Source organism: Penicillium riverlandense, assembly GCF_028828495.1.
Source record: "Penicillium riverlandense strain IBT 135883 chromosome Unknown utg000003l_segment0_segment0, whole genome shotgun sequence".
In the NCBI taxonomy this organism is placed as follows: domain Eukaryota; kingdom Fungi; phylum Ascomycota; class Eurotiomycetes; order Eurotiales; family Aspergillaceae; genus Penicillium; species Penicillium riverlandense.
The window spans coordinates 4,506,809-4,530,826 of NW_026643196.1; the positions used below are offsets into that span (position 1 = coordinate 4,506,809).

Below are 24,018 nucleotides of genomic sequence, written 5' to 3' on the forward strand. Positions count from 1 at the left end.
GATGCCATCGGCCGTGTGCGCAAGTCATATGTATATATAAAGATATACAGATTTGCGGGAAACTCGGTCTAATATTGTGGTCTCTGTCTCTGTCTCAAGACGGTCGTCAACAATATCTGCATAAAGCTTTCCCCATCCCGTCCCGCACGCTCTACCACTTTTGTATGCCATGTCCTTGTCGGAACTGCTCTGGTCTCCTATCGGTCCTCACCATCCCTTCGTGGATAAACAGAAGATCGCCAGTCTTTACCGGAACTCTTTCTTTGCGCCCCAGCTCTCTATTCCACCTTTTGTCGCCCCGCATTTCGTCAACATGAATCCCCTCTCACCGGAAGAGATGGAGCGCTTTCAGAAGTTGTCCAACGATTTTGAGCCGGATGTCCAGGTATGGCATGTTTGCACGAAGCGGAAGCTCTGCATCTAACATACCCGCAGGGTCCCCTGGTATCAACCAAGCAGTCCAGTCATGCTATTGCTGTCGAGTATGCCAATGCTGACCCCACACTGGCGACAAAGACGGGTGTATGTCTCGCTGTCATCATGGAAGCGAACGTTACTAATTACTCTAGGCCCTTGCGGTGACGCACCCGATGACTCGGATTATGAAAGGAGATGGCAACTGCGGCTGGAGAGGTTTGTCCGTGAGCTTCTGATACGAAAACTGCTAACGCCCCATCCAGCGGTTGCTTTCGGCTATTTCGAAATGCTTTTCGCTCTGCGTGATCTATCGCGCGTACAACGTGAGCTGGCCCGGATCAAGTCGCTCAACACTCTCATGGATCAGGTTGGCCAGGAGGAACACCTTTATGAAATCTTTGTCGATGCCACGGAGGATATTTTCGCCCAGATCTCCGCCGCCATCCAGAACGGCACCCCGGATGAGTCTTTCCTTGTTGATGCATTTAACGAGGAGTACAGCTCCAATTCTGTGATTACGCACTTCAGAGTCAGTACCCTCGCTTTCTACTTATTCCTTCCGTGCTGATGGTCTATACAGCTCGTGACCAGCGCTTGGATGAAGCTCAACCCGCATCGGTATCAGGCTTTCCTGCCTCTACCGCTGGATCAGTACTGTGCAACACAGGTCGAGACTGTGCGGACGGAGATCGACGAAGTTGGATTGCAAGCCCTGGTTGATGGCGTCATTGAAGGAGCGGGATTCGGAGTCGAGATCCTCTATCTGGATCGGAGTGAGGGCGAGGCTGTAACGCCACACCAGCTATCTCCCAACAGGCCCAACATAGCGACGATCCGTCTGCTATATCGACCGTAAGCGTCACCTAGAGACCAGATGGCAGAAGCTAACTTCAACATCAGAGGCCACTACGACCTCCTCTACCGAGCCGAACCTACTGTGAATATGGCACCCGTGGTCAACTACCAATACGCAATGACTTCTAACTACTCTCCCTGGGAACAAGGTGCTCTCTCATTCGACGTCAACCCCCACTTGATGTCCATCCCCAATTTAATGGCGGACCCGTCCTACGGGATAGCCCCGTCGCCCATGTCCCCAGTTTCTCCAGCACCTGCACAACCAGCCAGCCCCTTCCGAGTATCTTCCCCACAGGATATGTTTCACTCGCCGGTGCCCAGCCACGCGCCCGTTCCATCAACCATCCCGATCTCCTCGCCTCCGCCACCGATGACCTCCCTGCCGAGTCGGTCTTCGGACGGCCCGCAGATTCGCTTGAATCCATTGGTCATGAAACCCAATCTGAGCCGTTCGTTGCCTATTACCACGCCTTTTAAAAAGTGAATCTCTTCCCTTACTCTTGTTGAACCGTCTTGTTGATCCGTTCTATGTATAGTTCGCCATACAATCAAGCCCATTTCCAGAATTCGGACTTCGAACCTATTCACTGGGAACCGAGCGACTCGCGAAGATGATTTCTACTATGACTATGTCATACACGACGACGAAATGACAATCCCTAACTAAAGGAGGAAGAAAAGAAAGACGACCCTCGGTATGGTTTTACTGCTGTCCGTTTGAAGATGTCTTTTCACTGTCTCTCTCTCCTTTCAAGTTTTTCTTTTCTTTCCGTGATTCTCTTTTTCCTTTCCTTCCCTTTCTTCCAGCTACAGTACATCATGATTCTTAGCGTGGTGCAGCGCGTTGCATGGTCCGAGCGTTTGCCTTTTATTTCTTCGAGTGAGCCAGATTGTGCCTTTGTACGTTCTTTTCCTCCGGATTCTTCAGTTCTCCAGTGCCTGGATGGTGGGTGAGGTGAAAGAATGAATGGGGGAATAGATGAATCCAGTGGATTAAAAGCGAGATTCATTTCTACCACTTTCTTCTACGCCGTAGTCTTCGTTGAGTCACTAAATACGGGATAGGGCGGAGCAAGCAGGATGGCACAATGACAGCTATGTATACAACGTAGGGCATGGAACGGGTCTAACCCAATTCACAAGCGACAGACTGGAAAAGTGATGCATCTTCGATGTCTTCAACACGCAATATCCTTGCATCGAGGTCGACCTTATAGTAGCAACGTCCATCATACAAAGCAAACATGCTAGGTAGGCCGTCCGGGACCAAGGACAGACACTCCTGCGGCTCGAGACTGAATCCAGAGTAACTCGATGGGCGAACAACATAGGATAGGCAGTCGTTGATCATGCATCTGCGCCTTTGTTGTTTCGCCGTGCAGACCGATTCTGGGGTATTTTTCAGCACCTTTGTCTGGCTCTGACAATATGCCTTCTTCAACGGTTTCGTTATTACATGATTGTACTATTTCAGAAGCAGAAGGGTATAAAAATTCCAGGATAATGAAACATAGGACATTAGCTAGTCCTATCATATTGCGGATTTTCTTTTTAATTTTCCAGAAATACCTCTGTGGGTGCTGTAGACTGACTTTCGGTACGCTCCCCACGCGATTTGAACACCGAGTTACGACAACGATCGCTTAATATCGATACTGAAGCACCGGGGCTGTGCTGGCTGGGGCAAGTCGAGGCCGCATGCGATATGAATCGAAGAAGAGGTCGAACCGTCATGAGGCTTCCGGCCGTAATGCCGAGGCTGGCTTCTATGTTCGACCATATGGAGATCTGGGTGGTTGCGTCTGAGTCTACATTAGAACCAGTATAGCGGAAAGGGCGCTGTGATAAACTCACGGAGGAAATCTGGACTGCTGGCGTAATGTAGGAATGGGATTCGAACGATGACAGCAGTGCTCGCTCTGAGAAGAACCTGAATTAGCAATTGGTCCAAAATGAGGAAATCGGCATGGAGAACGAACACGCATGCAATACTCAGAAGTCCTGACACGGCAAGTTTTGTTTGACGATCCATTTGGACCCTCCAGATCATATGAACGGGGAGAGAGCCAAGTGTGAAATCACACAGGGTCGCCACGCCGCTATACATATAGACAATGCCGAGGAGGATTCCCTCGTTGACGCATTGGCATCCTGTTGGCAAGCGAGTCCAGAAGCATGAGACTGCCTCGCATTGGAAAATGGAGAAGAAAAGAAATACCATTCCCACGGCAGTGGATAATCCCATTACTCCGTAGAGAATCCATGAATGAATGCGTTCAACGGCCAGCCGGAGAAGAGTGACAGCAATAGACAGCCTAGCGATCGTGCAAGTGAATATGTAGAAGATCTGTCCTAGCCACCAGCACTATTGATCATATAAATAAATACTTGTACGCCATAGGCGAACGGCGACGCAATATGGACACTTACCAACAAGCCCCGTCGAGCCAGATTCGGTCGATGAGCTAGATATGACGCCTTTTTCCCCATTCCATTTGTAGCGCCCACAATACCACACGTGGCGAATGCGATATTCAAGATCTAGATGAAGATGAGTGTTATCCATAACGGACTGCGTATGGCGGCTTACCGCTGCTGTCACCATTAAAGCATCGTCGCGTCCAAATGCCTTCACAATTTTCAAACGAACGAAGCATCGAAGGGAGACAGCGACCAGAGAAAAAAACAAGAACACGGCTGTGACAATGATGATGGCACGGCTTCCCTCATCTTCCATGCTTCTATGATCATTAATGAGTTTGAATGCATAGAATGGCCTTTGAAAAGCGTAACGGAGCAGAATGACCTGAGCCGGATGGACTTCAGTTTATATAAGCATCTAGATCATTCTTCGCAGCGAAATATGGGTGGGTGTACCATTCCACAACCAGTGTCACCCAATTGGACGAACCAAGGAATCTTGCTCGTAGAGCTTCCCCGCACATCTAACCTTGGGAGAATTCTAGTTAAAGTCTGCGGCTTAAGAGTCAAATAGGGCATAAAAAGTAGCGACCGTTATCACCTTCCATGTTTGGAAACATTGGGATGCTCTTTCAAACCCTAATCACATGCTACGGTCATACCGATGGCGCTTGTCCCAAAGCTGAATGGTATGATGCTAGACGCGTTGGAAAAGTGAGAAAGCTGTATTGCTCTCTCTTTTCATAGGTCCAAGATAACTGGCCCTACGAGGGCAACCCTTGTACAATGACGTCATTAACCACATTATACGTAGTAGGAACAGATTCATCTGAGGGGATGGAATCCACATCAGCGATCGCCTAAGCTTCAGAATCAGAGGAGCAGCTCCACGTAGAGCTACAGGTGTCGCCAAAGGAAGAATATGATTCAGATACCACCGGTCATCAAATAAATCCGGTAAGCGCTGCCGTGGATACGGCGAATATCCTCACGAGAAGCCGGAAAAGGAAGACAAAGAAGACCCCTATTACGCCAACTACCACGTTTGGACTTTTCTAGAAGTCCATCCGCATTGAAATTGTTGGTAAAAACCCAAGTCGGCGAAGGATCTGCTCGCTAGTATCATTCGGTTTGCGAATCACTTCAAAAGCGCCTTTTACTTTGGCCGTATCAACCTCTTTCCTAACTGCCGTAAGGAAAACATCTCTGTGTAGGTGTTGTAGAGTCTCTTTTTAGTTTCAAGGCTCTGGTGGTAGGTCATCGCTGTGGGAACGTTCCAGTGGCCGCGAGACGTATAGAACAATTGCAAAAGTAGCTCGTAAAGCTTCTGGTTTTGATCAGAGCACATAAATCCTGATTTTCTATAGAAGACGGTGCATCGCAAATACCGAGTAGATCTCCCTACCGCCATGCGCGATTCCCGACCCCACTACACTTGATAGCCAGTCACTGGGCCGATTAAGTTAACTGTCAGGGTAAAATCTCCACTTGGTAATTTATTAAGAGGCCCAACTGCCGCATCCCGGAGCTTACTCAGCTGAACAGTCTCTATGGAAACTGACACCCGATGTTCAATTTCCACCATTTATTTTCATTCCGACATTTTCCCGTCTGTCTGAATAGCATCGATTTCATCATTGTCTCATGAGACTACCAGATTGTATTACTAGTAGATACGCTCGTCAATCACTCAAGATTAACTAGTGGGTTCGTCAGTGTGGGTCCTCCGCTGTTCTGAGTGGGTACCCGAATACCCGAGTATCCGCAAGCCGAATTTCCATGGCGAACGCGTACTTGTTTCTTCATACCTCACAACGTGATAACATGAGCGCCAGCAATACCCCGGCATTGCGGAACGGCAGAGCTACCCGCTCTTCTCTGGCTTGTCTGCCCTGCCGCCGGCGTCACATGAAATGCGACGGAAACCGTCCGTCCTGCAACCGCTGCGCTGAGACCGCTAAGGAGTGCCACTATTCACAATCGCGTCGGGGTGGCTTAGACCGCGCAGCTCTTGCAGCGCTGCGCAGACAACGCGCTGCCGCAGCAGCAACAGCAGCATCAGAGGAAGCTGGGGTAACCGACAACTCGAACTCGCAACGATTGCCGGGGCCGCAGCAGGACCAGGAATTCAGGACCCATGTCGTCGAGCCGGACTTCATACGTGGCTACGGCCCGCAAGTTGAGATCGATTCTGGCAACGGGACCTCTATCACACCGCTGCCTACAGCGACTCGCATCCATATTGACAGCGTTGAGGAAGATCCCCTTATCGATTCGTACTACAAAAATTTCCATAAATTCCACCCACTCCTCCTACCGAAGAAACATCTTGCGATACATTATCGAGTTCCGAGCAAACAGCCTACACTAAAGCCGCTCATCGCTATTGTGCGCTTTATCGGAAATATCTATAGCGCGGGAGATTGGTCAATTCCGCTCAAGGACTACGCGGACGCCTGCTTCTCGCAAGCAGAACCCACAGATCCAACCATGGTCCAGTGCCGACTGTTATCCTCCGTGGCCCATTTCTGGTACGATCACAAAATCGATGCCATACAGGAAATGAACACTGCTTTCCAGCTCGCCGTTGATTTGCAGATGTTTCGCAAGGAATTTGCGGCCAAGCATGGATCCGGAGATGCTGTATTAATGGAATGCTGGAGACGAACTTGGTGGACGTTGTCCATCGTAGATGCATACTATGCGGGGACTCTAAAAACCATGCGATTTCGGGTTCTGGATTTTGAGGCTACTGTAGAATTGCCGTGCGAAGAATCGGACTATGAGTTAGGGGTAGGTACTGTCAATGCCGCTGGATTTAAGCTTAGCTTTGCTTTGTCTCAGTGTCATGGCTGCACGGTTCAGATAGCTGACTTGGTTATAGGAAATCCCCGAGCCTAAAACTCTTCAAGAGTTCGATCACCGCGAATTCACTTCCGATATTACAACGTTCTCATCTTTCGCCTACCTCATCGGTGCCGTACGATGCATAGCATTGGCGATATCTACAGCACCACAGGTTGCGAATAAGCAAGACTCAATGCATATCCTACAGACTGCCGATTCCATTCTAAATGGGTGGCTTCTTTTGTTACCAACAGATCGAAAGCAGATCATGACAAAGACTGGAGAAATCGATGAGCTCATGTTTCAAGCGCACCTTCTCATTCACGTGTAAGTTTCTAGCCGAACGCTTAATCCACTTATAAAACACGCAATCTTACTCTTTCTCCAGGGCAACGATCGGATTGCACCGGCCCTTGTCGGACCTGAAATACAACCTTGTGGAAGGTGTCTCAGGCTGTGCCCGGGAACCACCTCCCGATACTCCAACTGGAGAGCTCGCCAATATACACACCGAGCGGGTGCTGCGGTCTGTAGAGGCACAAATACAGATTTTAGCGTTACCAGTTCGACAGTTTCACCATTCACCCTTTGTCACCTGCATGATTAGCGAGGGAACGCTAGCACTCCTCTCAGCCTGCAAGTTCCGGCTGAAAGAAATGAAACTGACGATCGCAAGAAACCAGATCCGGATGGCTATTGGATGTCTCAATGCATTGGCCGAGTTATGGCCGAGAACAGCAAGGAATGTGCGGGAGATCCAGACTATTGCACACCATGTACTTGGACTTGGGTCTAAGACAGTGAATAATAATGGTACGCCTATGCCTAGCGAAGTGCCATTGCTTTCTGGTGGCGGACAGAGAAGTGTTGGGTCGGAGGCTGAAGCATCGGGCAACTACACCGACATCCCTCCTTCTAGAGACACTTACGAGGATCTCTGTGGATGGTACAACCTAGGCGACCTAGGCGATCTTGATCTAAGTTGTCCGTTTGTGATGAATAATAGCCATGAGATGTGATATAATGAATGTTCAGTATATTATGCAATTTTACTGTACGAAGTTCCTAACGAGGATGCGACAAAGTTTGATGAGAAAAGTAGAGAACTACTTCTTAGAGTAAGCACGTGTCGGTCAGATGAACAACAAAGACTCGAAGAGATACTGATACGATGAAGATATAGAGCAGATCTAATGAAAGAGCAAAGACACACACACACTGGTGACCAAGTGCCCCTAGGGTGCGAAGGAACTCAGCGCCTAAGCAGCTTAAAACAACTGCCCTGGGTGAGGCAATGGATGTAAGCGATGACCAGGCCATCCTCCTAAGTTGCGATCTCAGTTGTCTTCCTGTCTGAAAGCTCTTTTACAAGTTCAAACATGGTGGTACGATTAAATTTTTCTTACAAGCCCCAAGCATACCTCACGAGTTTAAGAGATTGAGAATGGCTGGTAGACATAAATCCTCTGTGGGAAGCTCAAAAATGACGAGAAAGTCTAGAATAACTTGCTGCTGGGAAGGTCCGCGGAGCTGAACTGGGTCGGGAGGTTTCTTTTTTGATACGGGGCTTGTGTAACTAAGGCAGAAAGCCGCAACATCGCCACCAATTGTCTATACAAAGACTCTCAAACGACCAAAACAATCTAGACTATTCTTCCGCAACTCTTAAGTTCTACTTGCCCGTGGAACACACGCCAAGTTTCGTTAATCGGATAGCCTGTGTCAACTGCAATCAGAACGTGACCCAGAGACGGATAATCGGTAATTTTGAACCGGGTATCCAACTAAGACCCCGGTAGGGTTAAAAGTCCGCCAGAGGACGTAACCAAAGGCCTTTTCTTTCGCGACAAGTACACTTAACGAGTCCACTTCGGAAACCTGAAACTTCTCCAAAATGTCCAAGATTGTCAAAACTGGCGATACATATCACGTCGAAGGGTAAGCAACTCAGTGTCCCAATGACGACAGCATGCCGAATTTATGTACAGACGTCCGCGAGAGAACTTTAAGATTGTGAATGTCTACCATCCATCCAATATTCCGGGGAAAGCCGTCGTCATCGTTTCGATCGATATGGTCCCTAATGCAGCAACTCCTCCGCATACGCACTCGGGTGCAGCAGCCATTGCGATGGTGATCGATGGTGTTGTGTTGAATCAAATGAACTGCGACGATCCCATTATCTCTCAAAAGGGAGATATGTGGTATGAAGCTCCAGGATGTCATCACGTTCGATCGGAAAACAATGGATTGGAGAACGCTAAGTTCCTGGCGGTTCTCATTATTGACGATGAAGTTATCAAGGACGGGTTTCACAATATCGTTGTTTTGGATGCAGAGAAGGATAAAATTGCCGCGTGAAGACTTATGTTTGCAACTTTAGATTGAAACTAATCGCGGCTAAGTATTGAAAGTAACGTTTCATGTACCTAGTGCGGCATCTCACATATTTATTTTCCCAATCGTGGCTTATTGTTCTATGGCCATGTATCAACGGCGATGTAAACTGGCACCTGAAGACTGAAGTTATTTCTCCAAGCCGTTGAAACTGCCGCAGCTCGAGCTCTGCGAACTGATTTCCTAGCGAGTCCGCTACGTTGATCAGCTGCCGGGTTCAACATTCCTTCACATCAACTAAGCTTCAACCATATCTGTCACAGTCCGCTCCCAGAATATTCAAAGCATGTCAGCTACCTTGGTGCTCATCTGATGCATGGAGCATAAAATGCTTATAACTGTGCACTCATAAAGCAAAGTACTTGCTATATCGCCTTATACATCATTTTATTTTAATAAACAAGAGTATATATAAAATAAACCCAAAGTGATAAAGGGGAACTAGAACATAACGAGTGGAATGTTATTTGACATCAATTTGCAAGCCAGGGACAACATATAGCACGACCCAGTTGCCATAATCAGAATAATCCAATAGCAATATCCATTAGATTGGTACAGGCAGCTTTTCAGTGTTCAACAACATATCAAAAATGACCTTGCCTCGGGCATGGCCACTCTCCAAACGTCCGTATCCAATTTTAAATTGCTCCAAGGGCCAGACGCTATCAACGATAGGCCGGCATTTGCCCTTGTCAATCAGCTTTGTGATTTCTGCCAAGTTTGCGCCAGATGGCTCCATGACGAAGAAAATATCTTTCACGCTAGAGGCGAATCCAGCTGGTCGCTTACCCTCCGGTGGTTGGTTGATACTAATGATCACGCCGTTATCACGGAGGCAATACCAGGCATCTTGAAGTGATTGACCGCCAACACAGTCAATGACGATGTCGACTTTGTTCACTAGGTTCTGACCCCACTCAGAGACCTTGACAGAGCGATAGTTCAGTACCTCAGTGGCTCCTAGTGCTCGGACATGGTCTATGTTGTCTGGTCCGCAAGTACCAACCACTTCCGCGCCTATGAGGCTTGCAATCTGAACGATCCAGGTCCCAACACCCCCCGAAGCCCCAGTCACCAAGATACGTTTACCCTTCCAGTTGGGGCTATCGAATTCGCCAACCCCAGTATACTTAAATAGAGCCTGCCACGCTGTTTCCGCAGAAAGAGGCACAGCTGCAGACTCCGCCCAGCTCAGCTTGCGGGGCCGTACGGCCAACTCGTCTGTAGTAACAATTGCGTAATCACGAGCGCAACCCGGGCGATTGTAGCTTGTGCGAGCGTATACTTCGTCTCCTACCTTTAAAAGGAGAGCCTTCGGGGGCGCTAGTAATTACCCCTGCAACGTCGTCGCAGGTAACGATCTCCTTCCCTGGGATATCAAAACCAAAACTAGGCCATAGAAGTTCGCCTGCGCACGGAGAAGCAGCATAAACACGGACTAGATGCTCGCCTTTCTCGGAATCGGGTGCTGGCAGAGGGCGCTCGACGAGCGTGACGGTTGTAGAAGTTGGATCTGCCTGCAGCAGAGCGCGCATGATAGATGGTAGATTGTTTGTTGACATCGGTAGTATGAGGTGTTCTTTTTTCTTTTCGGTAGATAATGGCAATCGTTATATGACGACGATCTTGGAGACACCTTAGGCTAAGGGAACAACGAGCAATTTATGTCTTCTCGATTAACCGCATCGCATCGCCTCGTCATGTCAGTTGTATTCCCTATTACCCTACAGCGAATGGGGAGTTTGCGGATGGAATCGAGTTAGCCACAGATCTAGACTCCCTCGGTGATCATCGAATAGGCTATTATCGGCCGGCCACGTTACATAAGCTTTCAGCGGAAACTTGAACTTAATTCTTACGCTGCGCATACAGTGGTGTTCCATGAGCCTGAAGCCCGTTACCCGCTTTTCCGCTTAGTCGGGTTACAGGAATGCTCGTGCTGACGAGCTGCGGGCCGGGATAATCAAATGTGCGACCGTTGCCATTGCCCGGCTGCATTAGTTCAATGGACTCGGCCGTGAATGACAAAAGACTAGTTTGTTCTGTTTGTTTGCTTGTACCATTGTACTTTGTCATACCGAACTTCCCGGGTCTCGTTTCTTCTCCTCTCTCTTTTCCATTTTCTCTTCATCAAGTTCTTCGTGGATGGCTGCGCTAGCAATTGATTATGGCTTGGGATATTAGATGTGACTAACAAACATTTATTAGTTAGTCAAGCGAACACTAACTAAGGGGTTACCTCTATTACTTACCCTATTCGCTGCCTTTTAACTTTGACTTACGCGGTAGTTGATTCACTAACTAGTACTTGCACCTTGGCGAGCGACCAAACTGACGGTTAGTGCCGCAGCTCAATGCAACCATCTTCGTAGATTTCTGTAGTATTTCCATAAAATAAGACATTCGTTAGTTAATGGGTCGTAATTTGTCATTCATATTTCAAATCAGCTACAGAGCTTTCATTACGCCATGAGCGTCTGGTCAAGTCTGCCGTGCTAAAGATTTTCTTAGATTTTTGTCCTTTTCGCTGTGTCTAATCTTCTTTTTCATGGTGTAAATAAATGTTTATCCTTTGTGTGGGTTGTTTGTAAAAACGTTTTGCGGTGAGGTGGAACTTTAGCTACAACGAACAAGCTTTGCAGCGGTCTTATAATAATAGGTCCGAGCTAGTCGACTATCACAGAGTATTAGATAATCCCAATCACTAGTTAACTATTTCCGTTAGTAAATTAAGTTAGCCGATCGGCTAACGAAATCCTTCGACAAACTTTGAGGAGAGAATCCTTCGATTAATGCTTAGATATAAAGGACTATGTCCTATTTGGCCACTGCGAAAATAGACTCAATCTACATATCATATGGGCAATAGCTAATTATCAATAGTATGGTCATCAACCGTCCACTATTTGCGAGTTTAGTTAACATTATATAACGATCTTCGCGCTGTGGAGTGTTCTCGTATTCGAGGCGAAGTAAGATCCATTAGATCGACAAACAATCGAGTAAAGACAGGTGGGTTTTGTTTGGGACATTATCTTATGCTCCACAATTACAACGCCAACTGATCCACCTGAGAACAGCGGCCCGAATTCAGTGACAAGTTGCTGTCACATACCCCCTATTCCTGAACCTAGAGCTCCATCAAGACGAAAGAGCTAAGCGTGGGGTTAGGATTTAACGTACAAATCCTCGATTATCCCGACACTACCAGGTTCACAGGGGGCTTCTTTTGCTCTATTTTGTTTCAAAAGAGACCAATCCATATACTCAGCAGGCGTCTGATAACGCTGAATCAGTTATGGATACTTCGTCACATACAGAACTCTCCCCGGAGTATCTGGCAGCGGATATAGGAGGCCGACTAATCGGTGTTGCGAGTGCTTTTATTCCTATCATCATCTTGTTTCTATCCTTACGTTTCTTCTCACGCTATTTGACCAGAACTCCATGGGGTCTGGATGATACGCTGGCAATCATATCTGGAATTATATTGATTGGTTTATCCGCCCTTGCCATATGTAAGTCATGTTGAACGACAATTCCCATTCTCTTCTTTAACTAACAGTTTTCCATAGGTTTTGTGAAATTTGGCGGCGTGGGTCGTCACCTGGATGCTTTGGAAATACAAGATCCCCATTTGGTTACGCAGTACTTCAAATACCTTTTGGTGGTATCAACCTATTACTATAGTATGGTTGCTCTGCCAAAACTCACAGTTTTGGCACTGTATGGGCGTCTTTGGACAGTCAATCCATATCGCACCATCATCTTAATATTGGCGGCAATTATCATTCTCACGGCTGTTGTGACAGGTGTTATGTGCTTAAATTTGTGCCATCCTTTTGAGTACAATTGGGACATGTCCATTCCTGGCGGCCACTGTATAAATAAGCAGGCCTTTTTCACATTTGCCTCGCTGCCGAACATTCTGACCGATGTTGTTATGATCGCCCTACCTTTGCCTCTTGTCTGGAACCTTCACACCTCTACGAAGGTCAGGGTTGGTCTTATGCTGACTTTCATGACTGGAACTTTGTAAGTAAACTCGAACAGTTATCTTTCGCAAGCTAACCGATATGTGTCTATTAGGGGTCTTGTGACATCGATAATGCGATTCGTCATATTCTACCAAGGAAATGCTGTTACGGATGGAACTTGGTCGTCCACGGATCTCATGAGCTGGAGTGTCGCGGAACCGGATATCTACCTCATCAGCGCGTGTCTCCCCACATTACGCCCGTTATTAAACCGGCTTTTCGGCAAGGACTTGTCTACGACGAATTCATCGTCACGGTACGGCAGGAGTTTTAAAGGGACCAATAACTCCACGGCGAATCCCAAAACGAACCTATCTACGCAGGCTCAGGACATGGACAAGTATTCGGATTCTGCGTTGTATGGAGACGAAGTTCAGCTTGTGTCCATAGTGGGCAAGGAGAGAGATACGACCAGGGAGGAGGGCTTTTCACAAGATCATATCTATGTACAGAGGGAGGTGAATGTGTTAGTCAGTGAACAATAGAAGAAACAGAAGAGACTAACAGCGAAATGCTGTTTTTATTTTGCGATGTTTATCACTGGATATCCGATCAGAACCAAAGTAGTCCCAGGAGGATCCACTGTCATCTTGTCGTTTTTAGTGTGGGTTCTCTGTCTTAGAGCAGGCACCTTTTTCGGATGATCAGACGGCTCTCGCATTCTTTTCACCGATGTTGACCCACTCGTGGATCCGTTCAGGGGCCGTTTCGAGGGTATCCTTCTAAGGGTGGTCGAATCGCTGGCACCATGCGTCAATGTCTTCACGGACAGTGCAGTAAGTAATAGTTTTCTTACACTTTGCTGGCATCGTGTGTCTCGCAAAAGTGGCCTGATTAGGAAAAAGAGGGACGGCATATCCAAGTGGCGGCGCCTACCGATGTCTCTTTTTAGTTTGCCGACTGACATTAGTTGACCGCTCTGACCTCGGGCTTATTCTCGCCTCCCCTCTCCCCATAAATATCACGGTGTCTCCGGAAGCCTCTGAACAATCTTTTTACCATTATTCTGAGATTATTGGCTGCTCGTACGCTGCCATTTTCCCACGATGCTGGTGACTCAGGAAAACATCTCTTTCGTTGTCCTCGGGCTTTTGGCCGCCTACTACTTGGTGCCCTATCTGCAGCGATGGCGGCTGCACGACATCCCCAGCCCGAGCCTTGCCGCGTTTACCAATTTGTGGCTACTACTGCAGGCCCGACAGGGTAAGCGCTATTTGGCGGTCGATGAAATGCACAAGAAGTATGGCACTCTAGTGCGAATTGCGCCTAAGCACGTCTCCGTTGCCGACGATGCTGCCATCCAGACCATCTATGGTCACGGGAATGGATTCCTAAAGTCGTATGTTTTTTTAACTCTTAGATCTTCACGAACGCTAACATAGCGTGATTAGCGACTTCTACGATGCTTTTGTCTCTATCCGCCGGGGTCTATTCAACACGAGGGATCGGGTAGAGCACACTCGCAAGCGCAAGACTATTTCGCATACATTTAGCGCAAAGTCTATTAGCCAATTCGAGCAGTACATCCACGCCAATATTGAGATGCTTGTTAAGCAGTGGAATCAGCTCTCCGAGCCCCTAGCCAACTCTAAGGCTTATGCTAGTATTGATGCGCTCAATTGGTTTAACTACCTAGCCTTTGACATTATTGGCGATCTAGCCTTCGGTGCTCCCTTCGGCATGCTCGAGAGGGGCAAGGATATTGCTGAGATGCGCAAGACCCCAACCGACGCACCTAAGTATGTGGCCGCCGTTCAGGTGTTAAACCGTCGCGGCGAGGTCTCCGCTACCCTAGGTTGTCTATCGGCTCTGAAGCCCTACGCCAAGTACCTCCCTGATCGCTTCTTTACGCAGGGCATCGAGGCAGTTGAGAATCTAGCTGGCATTGCTATCGCCCGAGTCAATGAGCGTCTCAAGCCTGAGGCTATCGCGAATAATACTCGGGTTGACCTTCTTACCCGCCTAATGGAGGGCGTTGACGAGCACGGCAATAAGCTTGGCCGGGAAGAACTTACCGCTGAGGCGCTAACCCAGCTGATTGCCGGCTCGGACACAACTTCTAATACCACATGTGCTATCCTATATTGGTGTCTATCTACACCCGGGGTAATTCCTATGCTACAGAAGGTCCTAGATGATGCTATCCCGAAGGATATCGAAGTCCCCACTTATGCAATGGTTAAGGATGTCCCCTAGTAAGTAATAACTCGCTTTGATTTGATTCTTGCACTAACCATGACCAGCCTCCAATGGGTCATTTGGGAAACCATGCGGATCCATAGCACCTCTGCTCTAGGCCTTCCGCGCGAGATTCCTAGCGGTGCTGGCCCTATCGATATTGCCGGCCATACCTTTATGCCCGGTGACGTCCTCTCTGTCCCTAGCTACACTATTCACCGCTCTAAGGAAATCTGGGGGCCAGATGCCGAGAGATTCGTCCCGGAGCGCTGGGAAAACGTTACCGCACGCCAGAAGGCCGCGTTCATTCCTTTTAGCCACGGCCCGCGCGCTTGTGTCGGCCGTAATGTCGCCGAGATGGAGCTGCTCGTCATAGGCGCTACTATATTCCGTCTCTTCGACTTCCGGATGGAGCAGGATGGTCCCATGGAGACCCGCGAGGGATTCCTGCGCAAGCCGCTTGGTCTACAGGTTGGTCTGCGTCGCCGAACCCCTGCATAAATATTCTGCCACGTGCAAACGAAAATGGATAACGTGCCGGCCGCAAGGACTTTTCGAAAGTAAAGACGGATATAGATTTTGGAATCAAAAATAAAACGCAGAATTGAGCACTGCGCATGTCAGGAGAACTCATTTATTTCTTTTGAAGGATCACCAAAGTGGAGCTAGTCTTTCATCTCTCAGGCAGGTTCAAGAATTGAGTCGATTACTGGGAAGTTGGGGGGGATAAGGCGAATCATTGTAACGACAATTGGAAGAAGTCATCTTCTTGACAAAGCTCCTGGGAAGAGTATTAGGCAGTAGGGCGGTTAGCATCGGAGCAGGTGAAGGGTTAGGAGCACTTCAAGAATTGAAGGGCTGGGTAGGTAAGGGTAACTGTGTGAGCGATCAGTTTGCTCAGTGCGCAACTCAGATCGCTAAATGAGCTGCTCACTCCAGGATCTGGGAGCAGTTCGCAACCCGAAGCGGCATTGTGACCGCCGCTTCGCACAATATTTAAAAGTATCGCACGAAGGGACCAGGGACACTTTATGTAGTAATGTTGACAAGCAGTTCCTCGTTAAAATATATCCTGTCCTCAAGAATCAATACAATGAATGATATATAATATATCGTCCCACCTCGTCAAGCAATCTCCTCATCCTTTGCCTCAAGAACGGCATCAACCATCCCATCAAGCCCGCGGTTCCGCTCCGCCGAATCCAAATACCCCGCCGCCACCAACCTCGCCAGCGCATCACCCACCCAATTTTGGCAGTTCCAGTCCCGCTCGCCGTTTGCGAGGATTGGGGTGCTTGCTACAGTTGCGCGGAGTTTGGGGATTTCGGCTATTGTTGCTTTTTGTGGGAGGAGGGTGAGGGTGATTATTCGGGCGAGTTCTTTGTTCAAAGAGTGTTAACAATTTGAAAGAGTATGCGAGAGGGAGAGGAGGGAAGAAGGAAAGATAGAGGAAAGACGCACCTGTTGAGTGGACGGGGATATCCCAATTTATCCGCTCCGAGAAAGTAAAGAAACCATGCGACCCAACAATCTCCATAAGCGAGGACTTGAGGTCTGGTTCTGGTGCTGTCTCCTCCGCCGGGAACTGGAAGTACAGCGCCGTATGCCGGTACCGCGCGAAGTCGAGCGGCGAGGCGACGTAGACGAGGATGGAGAGTGTGATGGGCATTTCTCCAGCTGCTACCACATATCTCGTTGGAGGATGGCTTATTTGCTTATGTATTTGTTTCTGTGGTTTGGAGAGAAGAGAAGAGGCGAAATAAATAGAATGAATGAATGGGTGAGTGAGTGAGTGCCGAGGGTTTGTTGGGTTTGCGAATGGGGTGTCTGTCGGGATGACGTCGTTTTTGGTTCCTCAGTTCTTCTAGAAGGATGTCCGGAAGGATTTTGATTTTGAGTGTGGGGGCACTAGTACTAATGTAGAACTTGAGTAGGGAAGAATGGTAGGACTTGAAGAGCGGAGTTTTGGTAGATATACGTATATCAGGAGTGAAATTATTTGATCGCATCAGTGTGTTTGTAGTTTTATCGGCGGCAGAGTGGCAGATGCTATTGGATCAGCGTTGCAAGGGTTGACAGAATAAAGAAGAACCTTCCCCGCCAGGAAGAGGGTATCCCTCGCAGGACTAGAAGCATATTTCACCGACCGTGTATCCATATCTGCCATGGCGAGAACAAATTTCATCACTGGCGCAGGATAAGTTTCTCGCATGTACGCCGTCCCCAAGTCATGGCCATTCGAACTGCCGCCGCTTGCCCACAGATTCCCATCTCTAGCCAAGCGTACGGTATCGTCTCATTTTTTTGGTGTCGGGAACTGCTTGCGCAGCTGGGGAATCAGGAGTCGCGGCGCTGTAACTCTTTGGCCCCGTCCAATCCTGCATCCGCGACTACCAATGTCCCCGTAAAAACACTGAGAATGGTAGTACCCGCTGCGTCGCGTCTGCGCAGAAAGGCCATGTATTGTTCTTCCGAGGCATGGCGGTCGGCGGCGGTCACAACAGATGGTTCTGGGCGTAGGACGGTGGAGAGATGCTTTGGACGTAGTTGGCGCGTATTTGAGGGAAACATAAGCTCAGCATTATCAGATCAGAACTTATTGAAGGCCAGGTCTGAGCCGGACTGCCCGGAAAAGCCCACAATCCAGTCATTATGATAAGTACTTCTCATACTAGACTTGATAGGATCATGATCAAGAATTAAGAACGCGATCGGAGCATCGCCGATATCTATTGTGATTATCCCCGCAGCCCAGCTCGACTCCACAACCTCGGCTTCTGCGCGATCTCATCCCGAGTTGCGAATATCACAAGAGTATGTTTAAGAAAGGCCCCCCGAACAAAGAAGTTCGAATGCGCCGCAGTGACACTGACAGTAACAGTAACACAAACAATAAAATAGCCAACGGCTGTCCAACCCTTAACTCAATCCGTTCGCTCCTGAACCGGCTTCTCCGTTATGTTCTCCGTATTTTCCCCGCATTATGTATCCTTCGGCCCATCCAGCAAATAATCGGGGAACGATCTTCCCCGGGTTTTGTTATTATTGGTCGGAGCAGCCCACCCCGCCAAGTTTAAAGACAGAGAAGCCCGTGTGCTCAGTTTCGATAAACAGGCTCCGGACCAGGGTTCTCCGGTCGTCATAGCGTGGGGGGAATGAAGGACAAGCATATATAGAGTGATTTTCTGCATGATCGGGATCCCGTCTGCAGAGTAGAACAACTATCGGCGCAGAATACCGAGATCATTCTTTAGCACCCCATCTCATCATGGGTTCAATTGCGAATTCTTCGCCCAAGGGTGGCTTCGGGCTTGTTTTGCAGAATCCTTACCTTTGTGGTGTTGCTACCGTGAGTAATTACATCGGACATTTTGCTATGGGTACTTGCTGACGGCGACGGACCAGTTTTCTACTCTCGGAGGACTGCTCTTCGGATATGACCAGGGCGTTATAAGTGGTGTAATCACCATGGAATCCTTCGGGGCCCGCTTCCCACATGTCTTCATGGATAGCGGGACGAAAGGCTGGTTTGTGTCGACTCTATTGCTTGGTGAGATCCTTTTCTTTTATGCTCGTGGATTCTGTATCGCATCTCTGACTCCCGTGGCTAGCTGCGTGGTTTGGATCTTTGGCCAACGGTCCTATTGCTGACCGGATTGGACGGAAATTTTCGATCAACCTCGCAGTGGTTATATTCATTATTGGATCAGCAATCCAGTGCTCTGCTATGGATATCCCCATGTTGTTTGTTGGTGAGTATCGTGCCCATCCCGGGTGACCTGATGCCAATAATTTACTTCTAGGAAGAGCAATTGCTGGTCTGGGCATTGGCATGCTGACCATGGTTGTGCCGCTCTACATCTCAGAGGTAGACACTATCTGAATTGAGGTCGAGAACCAGCACTGACTCAAGTACAGGTTTCCATTCCTGAGATTCGCGGAGGCCTGGTTGTGGTCCAGCAACGTAAGTCTCATCCAGTCCAGTTCCATACATCTATTAACAACTACTCAGTCTCCATCACCATCGGCATCCTAGTCAGCTACTGGATCGACTACGGAACAAATTATATAGGCGGCTCCCGCTGCGCCCCCAACGTCCCCTACACCGGTGGGACACCCTCGGCACGCACATTCAATGCCTACCACGATGTCCCACCGGGCGGCTGCACCGGCCAATCTGACGCCTCCTGGCGTCTTCCCTTGGCTATCCAAATTGTCCCAGCCATCATTTTGGGAGTTGGCATGCTGTTTTTCCCAGATACGCCTCGTTGGCTCCTGATGAAGGAGCGCGATGATGACTCGTTGGGTGCGCTCTCGAAGCTTCGGCGGCAGTCTCGCGATAGCCCACTGGTTCTGAACGAATATCTGGAGATTAAGGCGTCTATCATGCTGGAGAATACTTTTGCTAAAGAGCATTTCCCTAATCTGTCTGGCTTCAGGCTACATCTCGCGCAGGTTCGTGATGCCTTGGGCTTTGAAGTGTTTGATATGCTAACATTTCTGATAGTACGTGACCTTCTTAACGACATGGTCGCGTTTCAAGAGGCTGGCTATCGGCTGCTGCGTGATGTTCTTCCAGCAGTTCATGGGTTGCAATGGTAAGTACGGTTCCCCCCATAGCATATAGCAGAATCTAAGGTCCGTCCAGCTATGATTTACTACGCCCCTACAATCTTCGGCCAACTGGGCCTGGACGGCAACACTGTATGTCTTTCCGTCGCAAGCCAAGTTGAAATATCCAACTAACCACTTTATGCAGACATCTCTCCTGGCAACGGGTGTATACGGCATCGTCAACTGCCTCAGCACCCTCCCAGCTCTCTTTTGGATCGACAAAGTTGGCCGCCGACCTTTACTCATGGCCGGCGCCACGGGCACTTGCATCTCTCTGGTGATCGTTGGTGGTATTCTTGGTGGATATGGCTCGCATTTGATGGACCATAAGTCAGCTGGATGGGCGGGTATTGCCTTTATCTACATCTACGATATCAATTTCTCGTATTCGTTCGGTGAGTATCTTACATTATATGGCCGTGAGCAGAAGGGGTTGACAAATTTAAAAAGCTCCTATCGGTTGGGTTCTCCCATCGGAGATCTTCAATCTCTCCATTCGGTCCAAGGCTATCTCAATTACCACCTCAGCTACGTGGATGTGTAACTTGTGAGTTGACATCTACTTTTCATTATTTTGGTTTCCATGCTAACATATATTCTTTTCCTTGCTAGCATCATCGGTCTCGTCACACCAGATATGCTGGACTCCATCACATGGGGCACCTACATCTTCTTCGCGGCCTTTTGCCTGCTCGCGCTGGCATTTACATTCTTCTGCATCCCAGAGACGAGAGGAAAGGTAGGATCTTGCACCTTTTTTTTTTATTTTTGCTATTCAATTTGTCAATTTTGCTTACTTTCCTGTCTTTCAGACCCTCGAAGATATGGATCTCATCTTCGGAGATACAGCTGCCCACGAGGAGAAGAAACGCATCAAGCATATCGAGGCTGAGTTGCGTGGGGCACCTATCGAAGATGATGATTTGAAGGAGCCATTGGATCAGCATAGGGAGACTGTTTGAGATCCGCCTTTGTTAAGGTGGAGGTACTTAATGAGTGGAACTGAAAATACCTATTGGGCAATTCTCTCTTTCATTGATGGTTTACAAATTCGGTAATCATGGGTGGATATAGGGGAATCAAAACAGCCTTAATAAATCTCCACACTGACCTCGGCTCCTCCATCAAGAGAAGACGGTCAAACATTCAAGAGGAAAAATCATTCAGTAGGCGGGAAATTAACCCATTCTGAAAAGTCCATTCCACCGGGAGGGGGCATCGGCATCTGCTGCTCCGGAAACAAAGACCCTGGGAAACCGGGGTCGCTGAAGAGTTGTTGCGGGAAGGAAGGCATAAAGTTCTGCTGGGCTTGCTGGGGAAGAGGCTGTTGGTGCGGGTGTTGTTGCTGGTGTGGGCCTCCAGGGCCGGGTAGACCAGGGAGGGCCTGCGTAGGCGAGCCTATGAGTCTGTTCACGACTTCTAGACAGCGCGTGGCGAAACGATTGTTTCCTATGGAGGGATGGGAGAGGAGGGATTTTGTGGTTTCGATGTCTTGGAGCCAGGTTGGGGCGTCTGGGTTGGAGGGGTCGGTCATTAGGAAGACGATTGGGATGAGGCCGGCTTGGAATAGGAAGTATCTTGATCAAAGTTAGCATTGGCTGATATGAGACAAAGAAGAAAACATACAGCATATACCATGCCCCGATTCTCATGCACACGTAGTTGTCCATATACTCTGCGATAGATGAAATGGTCAATCGCGCAGTCTGCAGGCATCTAACCCGGCACTCTGTCTCGCATGGGTCTTCGGTTCCTCCATCCGGAGTGCCTGGGGGACCACCGATACTGCCACTAGGTGCCCATCGTCTCGCGGCCCAGCGGAGTAAGATAGGTCGGTAGATCAGAATAGTCAAGTTCCAGTTTCTCCACAGGAGACGGTTGCGCACTAAGGCGAGATTTTCCGGGACAATATTTGTCGGCTGGACAGACAGGGATTGTTGAGGATGCTGGATATAGGATGGCAAGCCGTTGTACCATTCTTCCATTGGTTTCTGCAGATTCAGCGTCTCCTCGGGTGTTGGACTGGGGCTCGAGATCAGACGCTGGTAGACGCTGTTGGTAAGGAGGTGAAAACGGGCTTGTGCGATTAAGCCAGAGTAAAGGGTTGGACCGGGTTCTTCGGGCGGGAGAGTTGTTGTTACAGGGGTAAGGGCATCGTCATGGATGTTAAGAACATGCTTTGCGTCCATGACGCTATCCTCTGGGAGAAGAATCGGTCGACCAAAGGTTTTGGCGGCACCACTATCGAAGATGAAGACGCCCCACCACAGCCTCCGGCGGATCTCCCGCTGTAGCAGACTGATTTTCCAACCGGGGAACTCTTTGTGGAGGCCCAGACTCATGGCCATGCGCACTGCCAATCCCAGGTAGTTCCAGCCGGTATTTGGCTTGTTCCGTTTCTGGGCATAGTTGCTCAGTAACAGTAGAGCCTGCACCAGTGTGAGGTTCCCTGTTTCGAATACAGATGCCTGCTGCAGATAACCTCTCGCTTCCTGATAGAAGGTGATGTCGAGGTCCGAACTGTCATCCCCAATGCTCCACGCTCCAAGCGCCAGCACAGTATTTAGCAGAATCTGCCAGGATGTACCATGGGCCCGCAAGGATGGATCGTGGAACTGCGCTCGGAAACTTGCTTCGTGGACAAATGGGTAACTGGTGTGATAGTTGAGGAAGTACGCATCGATGAAAGCCTGCTCGATCAATCCGGATGGAGCAGTTTCTAGAAGCTGTGCTTTTAGAGGCACCCCTCCAGAGCTGGCCGAGCGGACTGGAATGTTGAGATCAAATCCATGATCAAATAGTGCTCGTAGCGGTACAACACTTGAGGATGCTCCGAAGTAGCCAGCTCCTTCGGGTTTGATAGACAATGCCGCCATGCCATCGGTTAAATCTCCCAGCGTAATCTCCTTCTCGGCCCAGTCAAATCCATCGGCCTGCTGTGGCAAGGCTTCTGGCGCTGGTTCGGCCCTTTCTGCTTCCGGCTTGGCTGGGGTCGAGTGTCTTGAGGATGACTTGGACGAAGAAGCTCTAGGCGGAGCATCCGGATTTTGCAGAAGAGAACGAAGTGTGGCATCCAAGTCACCTCCGGGAAATAGTCTACCCAAGGCTGTTTCAAAAGCATGCAAGCGATCTTCAACATAAGTGAGGTGTCTGCGATATGATCAGCTGTTGTCTACTTGGGGGGTCATTTCGCCTGCCAAAACGTACTGTCGAGTGAGAGGGCTTCTGCTGATTTTGGGGCTGTATTTGCACTCCTTATTCAATTGGCGACATTGCAAGCAAACGGGCTTCTCTTTCGAGCACTAGAGCAGGCATGAGATGTAGAAGCGTGACAGTGTGGAAGTTAGCACTTACTCTTGACTTCCTGAGCCGGCATTCATCGCACTGAAATAGCTATTAGCATTTGCGTCTCTTCGGGATCCGTGTTTCACATACAGCAAATGAATGCGAATCGCGTGTGCTAGCCATCATTATCGAGGCCGATCGCAACAGTTACATCGGGTGTCCAACGCGCTGTGATCATGCCAGACGGCAGTCATCTTCTCGCCATTAGATCCGGCCGTCAGTCTAATATGGTCAACTCACGATCGGCGCCCACGAAATCATTGGTCTGGTTCAGCTTGACGGCAAAGCGGCATGAACATCTCCCCTCGCTCCGGTGGGGAAGGTCATGTGATGCGCGGAAAAACCTTTGTGGTTGCCTCAGGCATAGTCATCTTTCAAAGGAGATGATACTATATGGTTGCATCCGATTCTGACAGGATCGGCCGTGCAAGTGATTTCTGTGTTACTGGTTATGACGAGGATCTTGCATAACCCTGTCCTACTTCAAAGGCCGAATGCAAAATCCGCAAACCGAAATGAGAGAGAGTGCATTGTATGGATACATTACTGAACAGTGAATATGGCTAACTAGTTATTGAACGGAGAGGAATAAATAGTAACCAGTTTATTCCCGATCTTCATCAGGTGGAGGTTGTGCAGGTTAAGAAGTATACCTGCAGACGCGGATATATATATATCAGTCGACATCACTCTGCAGAATCTGGCATGACCTTGACATACTATTTACACACCAAAGAAACATTTGCAAAAGACATAATCCATGAATAAATACATATATACGTATAATAAAATGATCCGTACCTGCTGCCAGTGAGGTAGCTCTAATACGTCGTCTCTGCTGCTTTCTATGGGTTGTCTTGGCATCCCGGATCACCGCCCGCATTTTTCAACATCATCTCCG

The 24,018-nt window shown here is 48.8% G+C and overlaps 10 protein-coding genes across 10 annotated transcripts; 5 read left to right on the plus strand and 5 right to left on the minus strand.

The window, feature by feature from the left end:
• Window positions 1-169: 169 nt before the first annotated feature.
• N7474_005445 (OTU family ubiquitin thioesterase) lies at window positions 170-1,942 on the plus strand (the record flags this gene model as incomplete). Its single annotated transcript, XM_057196860.1, has 7 exons — window positions 170-385; window positions 436-522; window positions 570-633; window positions 681-946; window positions 998-1,269; window positions 1,318-1,724; window positions 1,812-1,942. 7 exons carry the CDS (start codon window positions 170-172, stop codon window positions 1,940-1,942), a joined length of 1,443 nt encoding a protein of 480 aa, XP_057054256.1.
• Window positions 1,943-3,088: 1,146 nt separating this feature from the next.
• N7474_005446 (uncharacterized protein) lies at window positions 3,089-4,012 on the minus strand (the record flags this gene model as incomplete). The annotated part of the gene is made up of 3 exons (XM_057196861.1): window positions 3,089-3,640; window positions 3,706-3,816; window positions 3,866-4,012. 3 exons carry the CDS (start codon window positions 4,010-4,012, stop codon window positions 3,089-3,091), a joined length of 810 nt encoding a protein of 269 aa, XP_057054257.1.
• A 1,508-nt stretch (window positions 4,013-5,520) lies between these two features.
• Window positions 5,521-7,562, plus strand: N7474_005447 (uncharacterized protein; the record flags this gene model as incomplete). The annotated part of the gene is made up of 3 exons (XM_057196862.1): window positions 5,521-6,489; window positions 6,581-6,870; window positions 6,932-7,562. 3 exons carry the CDS (start codon window positions 5,521-5,523, stop codon window positions 7,560-7,562), a joined length of 1,890 nt encoding a protein of 629 aa, XP_057054258.1.
• An 875-nt stretch (window positions 7,563-8,437) lies between these two features.
• On the plus strand, window positions 8,438-8,904 carry N7474_005448 (cupin domain-containing protein; the record flags this gene model as incomplete). Its single annotated transcript, XM_057196863.1, has 2 exons — window positions 8,438-8,481; window positions 8,532-8,904. The coding sequence occupies 2 exons, from the start codon at window positions 8,438-8,440 to the stop codon at window positions 8,902-8,904; spliced, it is 417 nt and encodes a 138-aa protein (XP_057054259.1).
• A 583-nt stretch (window positions 8,905-9,487) lies between these two features.
• On the minus strand, window positions 9,488-10,505 carry N7474_005449 (NADP-dependent oxidoreductase; the record flags this gene model as incomplete). The annotated part of the gene is made up of 2 exons (XM_057196864.1): window positions 9,488-10,240; window positions 10,287-10,505. The coding sequence occupies 2 exons, from the start codon at window positions 10,503-10,505 to the stop codon at window positions 9,488-9,490; spliced, it is 972 nt and encodes a 323-aa protein (XP_057054260.1).
• A 3,521-nt stretch (window positions 10,506-14,026) lies between these two features.
• On the plus strand, window positions 14,027-15,659 carry N7474_005450 (cytochrome P450; the record flags this gene model as incomplete). Its single annotated transcript, XM_057196865.1, has 3 exons — window positions 14,027-14,319; window positions 14,372-15,175; window positions 15,224-15,659. The coding sequence occupies 3 exons, from the start codon at window positions 14,027-14,029 to the stop codon at window positions 15,657-15,659; spliced, it is 1,533 nt and encodes a 510-aa protein (XP_057054261.1).
• Window positions 15,660-16,283: 624 nt separating this feature from the next.
• N7474_005451 (uncharacterized protein) lies at window positions 16,284-16,827 on the minus strand (the record flags this gene model as incomplete). The annotated part of the gene is made up of 2 exons (XM_057196866.1): window positions 16,284-16,537; window positions 16,620-16,827. 2 exons carry the CDS (start codon window positions 16,825-16,827, stop codon window positions 16,284-16,286), a joined length of 462 nt encoding a protein of 153 aa, XP_057054262.1.
• Window positions 16,828-17,495: 668 nt separating this feature from the next.
• Window positions 17,496-17,729, minus strand: N7474_005452 (ThiJ/PfpI family protein; the record flags this gene model as incomplete). The annotated part of the gene is made up of 1 exon (XM_057196867.1): window positions 17,496-17,729. One exon carries the CDS (start codon window positions 17,727-17,729, stop codon window positions 17,496-17,498), a length of 234 nt encoding a protein of 77 aa, XP_057054263.1.
• A 697-nt stretch (window positions 17,730-18,426) lies between these two features.
• N7474_005453 (Major facilitator superfamily domain general substrate transporter) lies at window positions 18,427-20,734 on the plus strand (the record flags this gene model as incomplete). The annotated part of the gene is made up of 12 exons (XM_057196868.1): window positions 18,427-18,507; window positions 18,564-18,708; window positions 18,770-18,910; window positions 18,962-19,026; window positions 19,077-19,122; window positions 19,171-19,613; window positions 19,666-19,756; window positions 19,807-19,862; window positions 19,918-20,167; window positions 20,223-20,319; window positions 20,385-20,511; window positions 20,585-20,734. The coding sequence occupies 12 exons, from the start codon at window positions 18,427-18,429 to the stop codon at window positions 20,732-20,734; spliced, it is 1,692 nt and encodes a 563-aa protein (XP_057054264.1).
• Window positions 20,735-20,931: 197 nt separating this feature from the next.
• On the minus strand, window positions 20,932-23,243 carry N7474_005454 (putative C6 transcription factor (Gal4); the record flags this gene model as incomplete). The annotated part of the gene is made up of 5 exons (XM_057196869.1): window positions 20,932-21,349; window positions 21,399-22,922; window positions 22,980-23,074; window positions 23,127-23,156; window positions 23,208-23,243. 5 exons carry the CDS (start codon window positions 23,241-23,243, stop codon window positions 20,932-20,934), a joined length of 2,103 nt encoding a protein of 700 aa, XP_057054265.1.
• Between the last annotated feature and the right edge of the window lie 775 nt (window positions 23,244-24,018).